Source organism: Gnatocerus cornutus, chromosome 1 (genome assembly GCF_029298725.1).
Source record: "Gnatocerus cornutus isolate USDA-ARS CGAHR chromosome 1, icGnaCorn1.1, whole genome shotgun sequence".
NCBI classification, from domain to species: domain Eukaryota; kingdom Metazoa; phylum Arthropoda; class Insecta; order Coleoptera; family Tenebrionidae; genus Gnatocerus; species Gnatocerus cornutus.
Genome location: NC_142233.1, coordinates 32250618 through 32264388, shown reverse-complemented (window position 1 = coordinate 32264388; position 13771 = coordinate 32250618). Strand labels below are relative to the sequence as shown.

General features: G+C 37.5%; 4 protein-coding genes across 17 annotated transcripts in view; 1 reads left to right on the top strand and 3 right to left on the bottom strand.

The window, feature by feature from the left end:
- Ih (hyperpolarization activated cyclic nucleotide gated potassium channel Ih) overlaps positions 1-2113 on the bottom strand; it is a 98844-nt gene extending 96731 nt beyond the window's left edge. For all 14 annotated transcript variants that reach the window (XM_088040637.1, XM_088040649.1, XM_088040666.1 and 11 more), the window contains exon 1: positions 1964-2113. In XM_088040637.1, the coding sequence (XP_087896763.1) occupies positions 1964-2051 (88 nt within the window). In that variant the 5' untranslated portion in view covers positions 2052-2113. The remainder of the gene's footprint in view (positions 1-1963) is intronic.
- Positions 2114-5262: 3149 nt separating this feature from the next.
- LOC148181785 (uncharacterized) lies at positions 5263-6456 on the bottom strand. Its single transcript, XM_088040345.1, has 3 exons — positions 6185-6456; positions 5922-6136; positions 5263-5873 (listed from the first exon to the last, which is right to left on the bottom strand). Exons 1-3 carry the CDS (start codon positions 6242-6244, stop codon positions 5675-5677), a joined length of 474 nt encoding a protein of 157 aa, XP_087896471.1. The 5' UTR covers positions 6245-6456; the 3' UTR covers positions 5263-5674.
- A 1910-nt stretch (positions 6457-8366) lies between these two features.
- LOC148181784 (dynein intermediate chain 2, ciliary) lies at positions 8367-11333 on the top strand. Its single transcript, XM_088044747.1, has 9 exons — positions 8367-8479; positions 8525-8632; positions 8682-8886; positions 8935-9528; positions 9578-9739; positions 9787-10037; positions 10417-10823; positions 10868-11101; positions 11150-11333. Exons 1-9 carry the CDS (start codon positions 8432-8434, stop codon positions 11331-11333), a joined length of 2193 nt encoding a protein of 730 aa, XP_087900873.1. The 5' UTR covers positions 8367-8431.
- On the bottom strand, positions 11334-13486 carry LOC148181783 (ribitol 5-phosphate transferase FKRP). Its single transcript, XM_088044762.1, has 2 exons — positions 12594-13486; positions 11334-12549 (listed from the first exon to the last, which is right to left on the bottom strand). Exons 1-2 carry the CDS (start codon positions 13326-13328, stop codon positions 11767-11769), a joined length of 1518 nt encoding a protein of 505 aa, XP_087900888.1. The 5' UTR covers positions 13329-13486; the 3' UTR covers positions 11334-11766.
- Between the last annotated feature and the right edge of the window lie 285 nt (positions 13487-13771).

Below are 13771 nucleotides of genomic sequence, written 5' to 3'. Positions count from 1 at the left end.
CTTTTTATGTGGGTTTAAGATAGCAACTTCACTAAATTTCATCTCTATGGCATCAACACAACCAAAGATACAATTTTATTTATAGAATTTTGAAATTTTTGGGACCGTCTTAAGAATAAAAATTTCTAAAATTGGCGCTGGTTGCTCTAGAATTTTTAGCTATTTTAGAAATTATTGATATTTACAATAACCAAAATTTTGAAATTTCTGAATGAATTTAAAAAAAAGTTATTAATTTTCTATTAAATAAGAGAACTAAAATTTTTGGGTTTCCAAAGTTTTCTATTATTTTAAACTTTTTTAATGTTTGCCAAACTGGAAAATTATTAATAAAACAAGCCAAATTTTGAAAATTGTTAAAAATTTAAAAATCAATCCGTAAATTAGGTGTAAAAGTAGATTTTACTTTTTTTAATTTCTTTTTTAACATTTTTAAATGACAAAGGTAGTTAACAAACAATTTTTAAATTTGGGAAAATTTTTGTATTGGTCTGATTCAAAAATTTTATTTTTGAAGTTGGAAAACAGTCTAGAAAATGGTCGTTCGTTTGTTATTTAGATTTATCTTTATTACTTTAGATCTAAAATTGATTTCTGTTAATTCTTTTTATTTCTTGAGTTCTTTCGGTTGCTTCAAGGGCCTAAAGAATTCCAAGCATGGAAAGTTCCGACGAATCTAAGTATTAAAAAAGCTTTGAGGAATTTAATTCATCTAAAGTTTTAAAGCATCTAAAACCTGAATATTTGAAGAAGTCAAAGAATGCAAACGAATCTCGTATAAAATTAAACCGTAAAAATGGCCACTGTTAAAGAAAATAAAATGGAAACTAAAATTTCGACATTTTGTACCTGAGATTGGTAAAAGAAACCACAGAAGATTCAATACCAACTTCACAAAGACTGCGATTTGCGATATTGCCAGTCGTAAAAATGGTGGGTGCGCCTGAGTTGCTTTCTCAAATAATTTATTCTTGGGGATCTGACCAATTCTAGAGGCAAGAGATTTGAAACCTTCCCACGTCTCAAATTTATCAGTTAATATTTTAAAATATTTAGGCCTTGGAGAAGAAATAAAATAAACTGTCTGTCTCTCAGACTGGTATCTGTCATTCCCTTTAACCGTCAAGCTCAGACACACGTTCGCAAGGTGTCAGCCGACTTGGTAAATAATTCAATTGATGAGCCTTTTTGTAAAACAGTTCGCCAACTTTGAAAAAACAAGTTACTGAAACATCTTCTTTGAAAAACTATTTTCCTTGTCCAACTTCACAATGATCAAAAATGCGATAACCTTTTCGGTTAGTCGTGTTTTGCGTGCTGACATCTGCTTTGAATGCTTGGGATTCTTGCAGCGGGTTCAAATGCGGCGACATAACAAATTTTCAGCAAGCATTGTCGAAATTCTAAAAAGAGCGCAAAACCGAAGACTAGGTATATTGATCAGTACAAAACTCCATTAGATGTTGGATTACAAGTTTCACTGACCTTCATTAGAGCAGGTTACGTTGATCGATACTAATAAAAGTATTATCATGGGCTTGTTATAGCAGATGGAAATGAGTATGAAATTTTTGTGAAAGTGTCAAGTCATGTCGCGTTTTCATTCCAGCGAAATGCAGTTTCATTAGAATCATGTAATCTAATAAACGCCGTGTCATACAACGTTGTTATTAAATTTGCGAATCAACCAAATACTTTACAGAGCGAATTTCGGTTTCTAAAGGTTGTAAATGTGAGGCCCTTGTTGCTCAATACTCCCACACAAGAACAATTCCATAAATTTATTAGACCTCCGATATCGATTCCTTGGGATTGTTTATAGTCATGTTAAGATTCTTAATGATCGGGCAATGAATGAATTGAAACAAGCGACAAACAACCGGCGCCGAAAGGTATCAAGTATTACATAACGGCAGATGTGAGGCACATCCACGATGATGAGGAAGCTGTAGCCTCAACTTACTGGTTGTAGAAGTGCTGCACATATCCCCCGGGTCCTGACACCCGGCGATGGAGGCTCCTGACAGACATAGGTCTGAGCTGACTAGCATCGCCCCGCGGTCACCGCTGGCTCACTCCCGGACATTACGCGGGGGTTCCTCGTGCGACCCCGTTGCGCCGCTGACTGCCGTCCTCGAGGATGTTCAGCTGCACCCGCGCATGCTCCTCGCACAATCATGTGTTAAACAATTTCATACATCTTCATTTAACGCATATCGTGTCCTTTGCAGTCTCGCCACCTCCCTCATTAACCCCATCAGGCCAGAAACACAAGAAAAATTCACTATTGCGAGGAGGGGAACGGGGGCAGAAGCGCAACTGTCAAGATTGAATCGATTACAAGTCCACCCTTAACGCTCAAGTACGAACACTTATCATAAACTAAGTGGTCCGTATGTAGACACAAATATTCGAGAAAAGAAGAAAAGGCTCGCCAACCAAAGTGCTCAAAGACAAACTCGATAATTTATTCATATTCGAGAGATGTCATTTTCATTCACAAAGAGTTTCCACGATGATCGATACACACTTTGAATACAATAATTTGAGACAAGTGCTCGAAACGCGACGCGACGAATCTGTTAATGAAAACAATCTCTTAGGTATAAATAGTAAATGAAAGAGACACCTTTAATTAAAGCAGCAAAGTTCGGGAAATACTGGAACTGCCCGGCGCATCCACCATTTTTAATTCCAAAACTTTTCTGAGCTCGGCCATCGATTCTACTTATTTATTTTGAATGCAGACTTTTAAATCTTTATTTGCTGATGGTCTCTCAAACGATAAAGTTTGAAGTGATTTTCATAGTTTTAGTTATCAAATTCGGAACTTTTAGTGTCAAGTTTGAATAACTGTGGGGTTCGTTTTTCACAACCTTTCATAGAATTTTTAGTTTTTTTTGTATTGTTCCGCATTTTTTAGACATTAAGTTTCTAGTTGACAAGGTCAAACATTTATGATATTGGCTTCAGGTGTCTGAATGTCAATTTTTTCTAATCTGTTGAAATAATCTCTAGTTTTTCAGGTGTCGTTTAGTTTTCTTTATTTTTCAAATTCTCAATAACCAAAACAAAAGTTAAACGTCATTTTGTTGCAGATTTTATTATCTGCAAAAGTGTTTTAATATTCTTTTATGTTTCAGCTTCCTAATCATGAAATTGAACTTTATTTTTTACGAATATCAGGTTTCTAAATGTCAATTTATTGTATATTTTTTCTTGAAAAATAAATTTTTTGTTTTTTTTTGTGTTATTTAAATTTTTTTAGGTTTCTAGTTTCTACACAGTCATCAGTCAGACTTTTATATTTGGTTTCAGGTTTCTAAATGTCAATTTCTTCTCATCTTTCTTCTCTTTCTCTTTTTATTCTTGAGAAATATTTCTAATTTTTAATTTCTTATGTGGTATTTCAATATTTTCAAGTTTTAGCCTTTCACATATTTATCACTCAGATTTTAATATTTGGCTTCAGGTTTTTAAATGTCAATTTCTTCTGTTATTCTTCTTTTTCTTTTTGTGGAGAAATAAAAGTATTTTTTGTTTTTCATACGTTATTTAATTTTTTTCCGGTTTTAGGCTTCTACATGGTCACCAGTTAGGCTTTTATATTTGGCTTCATGTTTTTAAATGTCCATTTTTTTTTCTTTTTTTCTTCTGTTCTTCTTCTTGAGAAATATTTCAATTTTTTAGTTTCTAATGTGTTACGTTAATCTGTTAATGTTTCAGGTTTCTACGTAGTTATCCGTCAGACTTTAATGTTTGGCTATTTTTAAGGTCGATTTCTTCTCTTCTTCTTTTTTATTTCTTTTTGTTGAGAAATACATTTATTTTTTAGTTTTTCGTGTGTTATTTAAATCTTATTAGGTTTCAGTCTTTTACATAGTTATTAGTCAGATTTTTATGTTTTCTAGGTTTCTAAATATCAATTTTTTCTCTTATTCTTTTTCTTGTTGAGAATTACTTTTATTTTTTGTTTTTTTTTGTGTTATTAATTTTTTTTAGGTTTCAGGCTTCTACATAGTTACCAGTTAGATTTTTATATTTGGCTTTAGGTTTCTAAATGTCAATTTTCTTGGATCTTTGGAACATTTCCTAGTTTATTGTGTCCAGTTGCGTTTTTATTTTTCGGTTTTTTACCAAATTGTTATGACATGACATTTAGCTTTAGGTTCCACTATCCAGATTTCAGTTTACCCTCTTTTTCAAAATAATGTTTAGATTTTCATGTTTTATTTAGTTCAGGTTTCAGGTTTCTAATTTTCAAAATCAAACTGTTTTGATATTGGTCACCAGATTTTAGGAGCTTTGTTAAAACCTTCTAGGTTTTAGCCAACTACTTTCTAATCATTAAAATTGGGCTTTTGTAATGTCTACTTTCAGGTTTAATTATTAACTCTCAAGTTTCCAAATGTTAATTTGCTGGTAAATTTGAAATAAGTTTCAATTAAATTTTGTCAGGTGTAGGCTTTCAGTTATCAAATATTTAGATTTTAATGATTGTCATGTTTTTAAATCCAAAAAGAAATATTTAAAAAGAACTAAAAACAAAGTCGAAAATCTAAAAGATTTAAATGCTTAAGTACAAATTTTTGATAAGTAGCTTTATTTAATTATATAGTATTGTTAGATTTATTAATTAATTAATAAAAAATTCTGAGTTGCCATTAACTAATTAATTAACAAATTAAGCAATTGATAAAATAAAAGACAAAACTGACAGAATTTTCCACTTAAAATCCTCATTGCCGCATTTAACTGATTTTACATTTAATTCAATCTCTGTCGTTCACAATTTATTTCAAATGGAGCCCAACAACATTTCATCGCCTGACAATTTAATTATCTGGATTAAAAATTCGTAGGCCAATTGTTTTATTTCGTTTTTAGCTTTACCTGCTTCTATTATATCGAATGATTGAGAAAAAAATAAACAAAAATGAGCAAACAAAGTAGATAAAAATACATGAGGGAGCGTTCGATAATAATTCGTTCTGTACGCAAAGTGTAAGACCACCTCTTCCTGGAGGAACTGGCCTTGATAAAAAAATAGTAAATAGTGAAAACTTAATAGAAAAAAAATAGAAAAAACGCAAAATTAAATTGATTACACTACACCGCGTTTTATAACAACAGTCATAAAAGTAAGAATGGAGTCAAAAACCGCGCGTATCGCAAAGCACCTCAGGGCGAATGAAATACAACGTTTTTACCACAAATCGATAGTAATTGACATAAATGAAAGGTGGCGCAACAAGAACACAGTTTTTCTACGCTGAAGATTTTTTATTTTTTAATTGAAATAAATACTGCTTCCCTATATTGTAACAGAGAGTAATATAGTATTCAAACTGTATATAATTTCAGTCCCAACGACGAACAAGTAGAAAATTTCATCCGTATTCCTTTCCTAAGAAAAATAATGCAACCTGTCTAAGAAGTTTGTTATATACAAGATTAAAAACTTTGAAGTATAAAGAATCCAGGTAACATGTTTCTATCAAAAGTTATAAAGGGCATCTTCCATTAAATCGTACTAATCCAAAGCAAGATTTCTATTACATACACAGATGCGTAATACACAGAATTAAATTATCACACATACCAATTGCACGAATTCAGAAAATGGTCATGTTTCAATAATACTGAATTTCAACCACCGCGCGGCGCGCCCTCTTTACATTATGACACAGAATGAGAATGGACAACAAGCGAATTTTTTATAGACCGTTTGTGGAGGAACTAGATGCAAATCTTCCTCTTCTTCGTCGTCACCTGATATGCTCATTTCTTCTATACTAAAAGTGTCGGTCAACTCTTGGTGAATTCTCGACTCCTTTCTAGATAGCGGAAAAAAATTCACTATGTCTTCTTCACTGTAAAAAAACGAGCATAACCTCCACCAAGCCCCATCACATCCAAACCTGTCATCCGTGTCCCACTGCACCAATGGCTGATGGTCCTTCGCCCCCGGAATTGGAAGTCTCTGTATCGGAATGAGCCCCGGAGTGGCATGATACTCCTGATGGAGCCTCCGCGCGTGTTCAATCCTAGCCTCTAATTTCCTCTGCAATTGACGCGACGTCGGCGCGGATCGCGGGGGCGACCTGCTACTGTCGGCGCTGGAAGAGTCGCTACCCTGAAAAGCAACCCTTAATATTTTGGGATGAAGATAAGACAGTCATACTCTCGGTTTTAGCGAAGGGTCCCCGTTGTGGTCTCCACTGTCAATCCCACTATCTTCCATCACACTTGAATTACGAAGACGTGGAAACTGTGATCACATTTTTCAGTCGGTGAGTGAAAGTGCGGTTTTGTGGCACGGAGAAGAAAAAAAAGATCCCTGAATTGTTGCTTTATCTTAGTTGGAGGTATAAATGTGGTAAAGTCTGTGACACTACTGCCATGATGCGTATTGAGGGTGCTACTGAAAAATCAATAGAAAGGTTCTGACGCCGGCTACGTGGCCGAGTTCAAATTGCGCTTATCGGGCTGATAAGAGGAGGATTTTTGCGAGGGGAAGAATTAGCGGAAATTCTTGAAAAACGACGACAGCTTTTATCAGCGGGGGGATGTTATCAACTTGACCTTTCTGGAGATCAAGTTTTGACATTTAAATCTCGGACGTTTGCACTGACATTTTAAAGTGTATACCGCGTGTTTGCGGATCCAATCATGCAGCGCATTTCTGAGCTTTTACACCCTAAAAGTATCGTTTTTTGATTATCTTATACCGGGCGATACATTCAAATTTGACCTTGCTAAAATTGGGTGACTTACTTTGATTACAAAAATGAGCTAAAAATTAGACACTACTCGTAAATCACCGTGTAGATAATCTTAGTTTTAGAAATTTCGGGAATACTACTGGATTTTAGAGAATCCTCGACCCTGGAGAATTACAAAAGGACTTTTAGAAAGTTTTTTTTCAATTTTACAAAGAAATTTAATGTTATGACTTTAATTTAGTAATAATGCTTCTGGTAAATTGTCAAATTATTTTTTTTTACTTATTTTTAATTTAATAAAACTTAATAATAATTTTAACATTCTAGGGGGCTCTGAAATTTGGTAGTTATGTTGGTAGCCTTGGGTGACTACCACGTGACTAAACAAAACGCACCCATATCAGTCAGCTTTGAAATTACGAATCATCTATGTCAAAATTGACAATTGTCGATATGATTTCGAGATTAGAACATCTGAAACACGGCCGCCTAGTCTGAAAGAATAAAAGATTTGGGTAGAATATCTAGGAGGCTGTGGACACAGTCGATACATTTTTGCGTGAAATCAACAGAGGGCGCCACCTAAGTTTTGTTTTGCTGCTTTGCTGTGAACTCATTTTTAATCATTGCAATTGAATAGACACCAAAGATTATTAAATTATTATTATTCATATACTTGATTAAAGAAAAGAATAAAATGTTGCAGGACGAAAGATAAAAAATGTCCCGGCGCATTCACCATTTTTTTTAAATTAATAAAATTTACGTCTACGTCTTTCGAATCATTTTTGCAGCAGCTGCGGATAAAATGGGTTTTGTATTTCGTGTTTTGAGACGAATTTCTAGTTAATTTTTTTTTTTTCAAAAAAAGCGATAATTTGTGGTTTTTGTTTCGAAGTTCAACTTTAGTTTTAACGTGAGGGAAACAAAACAAAATCCATTGATTTTTGAACAAATTTTATTGATTCAATAGGTAAACGTGCCTACTTAATGAAATTGGAAATTAATAACGTGTGATCCACAAAATTTTTATTTAGGGTGTAGGCTTTGACAAAATTTAGTTTGACATTTGTCATTTGATTTAATTTCAATTAGTTTTCAATACATTATTGATTCTGGAGAGACACACGATACATTTTCTCTTATTTGCACCTCGTAATGTTACATATTTTTATCAAAAAATTGACGTTATATCAAAAACAAAATTTTACTCCGACATGACTTCTATGTTTGTCTGTGTCTTTTATGGCCTACCCTAAACAAAAATTTTGTGGCTCACATGATATTTAAAGCGGCATTTTTAGGCAAGCAACATTGCATCTTGCATAGTTTAACATTTGTGCCACTAGATGGCCTTAGTTTACGCAGATTAATAAGGTTACTAGACAGAAAATTTGTCTTTTTGTAAAAGATAAAATTTCATCTAGTGACCTTACGAGAGGCCGCTTAATCTAAAAGAATAAGTCCATATCGAGGAGGCCATGATCTGAAATGTCAAAATATTCGAAAACTGGCGGAGCTACCAACATAAAAAAAGTGTAGAGACATTAAATATAACATAAAATCCCAAACCAAATTTAAATTTCGCTCTCTAACCTGAAACCAATCACCCCCTTGACAGCTCCATCCGTTGCCATGACAACATGTAAATAACTGACAATTGTAAAGTTAAATCACACATTTCTTCTTCTTTCAAGACAGTAAAGATGCCTCCAACCGCCGCCATTAAAAAAGTGCTAAACAACAAAGCCTTGGTAAGAGCAACCCCCATCCTCCCCTCTTTTTACCGAAAATTTTAGAAAAAAACTCGCCAGAGTGTGGGCCGTAATGAACTCGACGACTTGGAAGAATGGAAGAAATCGAAACAACTCTTGAAGCCAAAAGACCAGTTAGAGTTAACCGATGCCGTAAACTTCTCATTGCGCCCCAAATCCTCTCTTAATATTTTTTTTCTAGGAACTTAGAGACGTCCTCGCGCGTCAGTTGGTAACGAATGACCCTCTAGCCCCCGAGAATTTAGTGGAATTTAACCACGCGTTGGGAGTATTTGAATTGGTGCCTCCATCGAGTTCCATGATCGTAGTCTTTGAAAGTCTGGGCACACAGCTACATAAAGAGTCTGAAGAAGCGAAACAACAAGTGGAGGAGCAAGGACTAGACCGTAAGCTCTTCACCGCGATTTTTTTTTTACTTGACCAACCCATTTCAGCTGCGATTCTTGAGATCACTGACATTGTTGAAACTGAAAAAGTCGAAACTGAAGAACCTGAAGAAGCCGCTCCTGAGGCGGCATCAATTGCCGAAGAAGGCGAGAAACCTGAAGGGGATGAAGTCATGGAGGAGGAAAGTGTGCGAGGAGACGAGGAAGGTGAAGCTGAAGGAGAGGGTGAAGGCGAAGGAAAACTCGAGGAGGAAGAACAACAACAAGCTACTGGAAAGCCGAAGAAGCTAACCAACCAGTTTAACTTCTGTGAGAGGGCCGCTTTGACGTACAATAATCCCCAGAGGGTACAGGAGACTCAGACCACGCCGCCTCCAATGGGGAGTTTCTCCGCCAATGTTCTTCAGTGGATAATCTACGATGCGTATCAAGAGGATTACGAAGCACAACAACTGGAAAAAGAACTTGAAAGGGAGAGGAAGGAAAAGGAGAAGGCGCCGGTGTCGCGACAACCAGCTGTAAGCTCGAAGAAAGTTTCAGGGAAGACGCTTTTGAGTGAGGCGGTGAAAGCGCGGGTCTTCGAGGGCTGGAAGGTGTTGGAGAGGATGGTGAACCAGAACACCTTCGACGACATCGCTAAAGGTGTGTAACATGTTTAACTGTTCAGTTGGTCATAAAAAGTGTTGACAAGATTATAGGTACTGGGAGGACCCGTCCGACGAGTTCCGGGAAGAGGAAGGAACTCTTCTTCCTCTATGGAAGTTTCAGTATGATAAAACGAGGAAGAACACCGTCACGGATATTGAGTGGAATCCCCACTACTATGACCTCTTCGCGGTGTGCTTTGGCTTTCGTAAACTTCTCTTTGACTTCACTTCTTTCACTTATTAACTCTTTTAGTCGACTTCATGAAACCTCTGGAGGAAGGCGCTGTTTGTTTGTTCACCCTAAAAAACCCTTCATTCCCTGAGTACATCTGCATGACTGATTCCGCGGTCATGTGCGTAGACACCCACCCTAAGTACCCTTACATGGTGGTGGTAGGACTGTACGATGGCAGTGTTAAAGTCTTCAACATCCAAGCCACGTGTAAACAACCCGCGTTTGCCAGTAACAACGTCACCAACAAACACAGAGGGATAGTCTGGGAGGTAAGACTCTGAAGAAGTAAGTACAGTAGAACTTCGATTATCCGGATCATCGGTTAAAAACAAAACGTGGCGAAAGGTTTTTTGTTATCGCTTCAGATTACTTTAATGCCAATAAAAAAATGCGTGTCAAAGAGTTTATTGGTATAGCGCGAATTCGAGATTTGGGCGCCATTAAGAAGAAAAATTGTACCTATCAAACAACAATTACAAAATCTTTAAAAAAAACTTATATGTATAATATTTGTATTTACATGTTTAACTTTTATAATAATCTAAGTTTTGCAATATTTTTCCATACATTCTATTATCCGGATGACCTCTGCAACACTTAGTTCGGATAATAGAGATTCTACTGTAGATGGTGTCCATTCCCGTGTAGGTTAAATGGGCCCCTGATCTACCAGACGGCGAAATGAACTTCTACTCGGTGTCAGAAGACGGTAAGATTAACAACTGGGTCCTCATGCAAAACGAGTTAGCCGTCACCACCATCATCACCTTGATGCTGTCAAAAGACGAAGTCTTCGGACCGGACGGAACAAAACTAAAAATGAAAGGTTGCGCCTCCTGCGTGAAGTTCCATCCGAAGCAACCTCTCATTTACCTGGTCGGTACCGAAGAAGGCTCTATTTACAAGTGTAGCACCGCTTACAGCTCAATGTTTCTTCTAACGTACGAGGCGCACCACATGCCGGTGTACCGAATCGACTTCAACAGGTACAACAGCGACATCTTCATCTCTTGTAGTGGTGACTGGAGAGTGAAAATCTGGGAAGACAACCGACTGTAAGTACCAATCTGTTGGGTTCCATGCACGCGTTAGTTTCCAGGGAGCCTCTTTTTGTCTTCGATGTCGGAGCTTGTGTTGGTGATGTAAAATGGGCGCCTTACTCCTCCACAGTCTTCGCCGCGGTTACCAACGAAGGAAAGGTCTACGTCTTTGATCTCAATGTGAATAAGTACAAACCGATTTGTGTCCAAGCTGTGGTTTCCAGGAAGAGGAATAAACTGACGAGAATCACGTTCAATCCGAAGTTGCCCATTATTATAGTCGGTGACGATAAGTACGGTATGATCAGTACCATGAGGGTAGTTTTATGGTGGTGTTGCAGAGGGTGTGTCTCCACGTTGAAACTTTCGCCGAATTTAAGAATCCCGTGCAAGGCGCCGAAGAAGCAACAGCATTTAGATCAGTGGACGTTGCAGTGTATGAAACTAGACAAACTCTTATCGTTGGTGAGAGAACCTGCAAATCTTGATCTTCCAGAGGACACGGCGGAGTCGATTGAGTCGTAATTTTAATCTATAAACTTTATTAACATTGAATAAAGTTCTACATAAATATTTAAACAAGTCTTAACACAACAATTTGGCACAGTAACAGAAGAAATGAGCCACTAAGAAGGTACGTGAAAATATCCGTTCAGAGGTAAAGTAAGCTTCATATTGATTACGCTTAACAAGTTTGAAAAATACGATTCTTTGGTAAAGACGACCTCTTATATACACAGCTAATTGTTACTTTCACGTTATATACAGGGGATCATTTAGAGTTTGAACCAAACTTAAGTTATCTAGTGACATTCAGTTACTACGGGCTAATTTGTTGGCGTTACTGGAAAGCGTCAGGTTGGTACTCCTTGTCTTTATTTCATCCCAAGAATTTTTTTTAGAAGATTTCCAGTAAAGTCAGTACAACAAACGGAGAACGAAATCACAGAATCCGCTATCACGGAAATGGAAGCCTGCTCGGATTGGGATATTCGGGGTTCTCAATGGCCCCCTTCCCAAACTTGAGCTCCAGAAAATCCCTAATATTATTAGGACTGGGCACCTGCCGCCCTATAAATTCAATACTCGACATAGGATGCAAGAAATTATCAGGAAACTCCATATTCTTATGACTAGTGAACCAGGAATCCTTGGCCATAGACCCGTTCTTCGAATAGAAAGGAAACAAGTTAACATACATCTTGTTACTCTTGCTATAATTAACCCGATAGAAATTCCCACCGGTGGCCTTTTCCCACAGGAACCCCTTGGAATCAACGACAGGTTTATCCTTCGCTTTGGCCAGCCACGGACTTCTTAGTAAGTCATCCCGGTTGAATCCCACATCGACGTCGTGATCCCACGGGAGAATGTCGCCGCTACGCATCGCGCCTAATAAACTTCCGGCTTCAAGCCAATAACGGATTCCCGCCTCATCGAGACTTGTGAAGACGTGTTTAGCTGTTTTCCGGAGGTTGGAAAGACAGCAAGGGGGCGTCCATCTACCCTCGAAGAGATAAGAGGGCATGAGGTCCACAATGGGGCCGAAACAACGCGAGGATTCGCGGGTGCAGCCGTACCATTCGGTGGTCCCCGTTTCTCTGACGACTTGTTTTAGTTGGAAGAGCGAGTAGAGGTTTTTTAGGCGCGCGATTGTAATTTGCTTTTGCTTCCATTGGGCGTGGTGGGACTTTAAAATGGGTTTTCCTTCCTGGAACGAGGGACTCTTGAGAATGTTCACCTGAAACAGAGATTGTAATGGGGTTTGGTAGCAAGGGGGCTCACCTTCACAGATAAAGGCGCCGTTTGAATGTACAGAGAGTGTGGAAACGGTAAGATGAACGGGTCTGGGAGCTTCTTCAATAGCGCCGTCTCCATGAGAACTAAGTGTTTGCCGGTGACTCCATCACAAGAGCTTCCTTTGACTTGGTGGTACTTGAGGGTCCACTCTCGGATGTTTACGTTGAGTCTTAAGCATCCGAGATCTTTTTTATTGGAAGCAGGAACAGCAATGATACCTTCTGGTTGTTTAGCAATTTCTGCAATCATGTACTGGAGGTTTTGTCTGGAAGAAATTCGAGTCGAATCTGGCACGAAGAGCACATACTTGGTTTTAATTTGTAATACTGGATTTCTATCAAAGTAAGGAACCTTCAAACTCGGCGTCAAATTAACAGTCTTTACATTTTTAATACTGCCATTTCGTAAAATAATATCAAGAGGAGGATACGGCACACTATCATACACAATTATCACCTGAATATTCGGAAACACATTCAAAAACGACTGAACAGTAGCCGAGACATCATTTTCAAACGATTCAAACTCGCGGATGATCACCGTCACTGATTTACTTAGATGCTTCGTCGGGGTTCTGGTGGTGGTCGTTTTAATCGTTGGAGCGGTGTAGTAGCCTTGGAAGCCCCCGAAAGAAATGAACAAGCGTAAACTGTAATAGATCACAATAATGTTAGCAAACACAACAATGAATGCAATTAAACGTGCAAACTTAATGCGCATAATCAATTTTGGTGGGTTGTACTTGTACTTGCGGTTTCCATTTGCTAATCAAGTTAAAAATTCATTGCAAATGTGCGGGGAAACGCGGTTATATTGACATGTTTTGACGTTTTAGGGGTGACTTTTAGGGATGACAGCTGCAACCTTGAGAAGGGGTTGCAAGCGTGCGCGTAGAACAGGATGAGGTATTTCTGGTTGCCTACATAGCGAGCACGTTTAGCGCGGCGCCTCCTCCATTTTATCACTTTGGATTTTCACGGAAAAACTTGCAGCTGAAGACAAACAGATCGATTTTGGAAGATATCTGCGAAAAATTCTTTCAAAATTGTTTGATATTTAGTCGTTTTTCAAGTACGAAGATTATTTTCGGACTGCTCTGTTTGAAGCTTCCGTGAAATTTTCTAGGAGACTTTGAACAATTTTTTAGGATTTCTTAGTTTTTT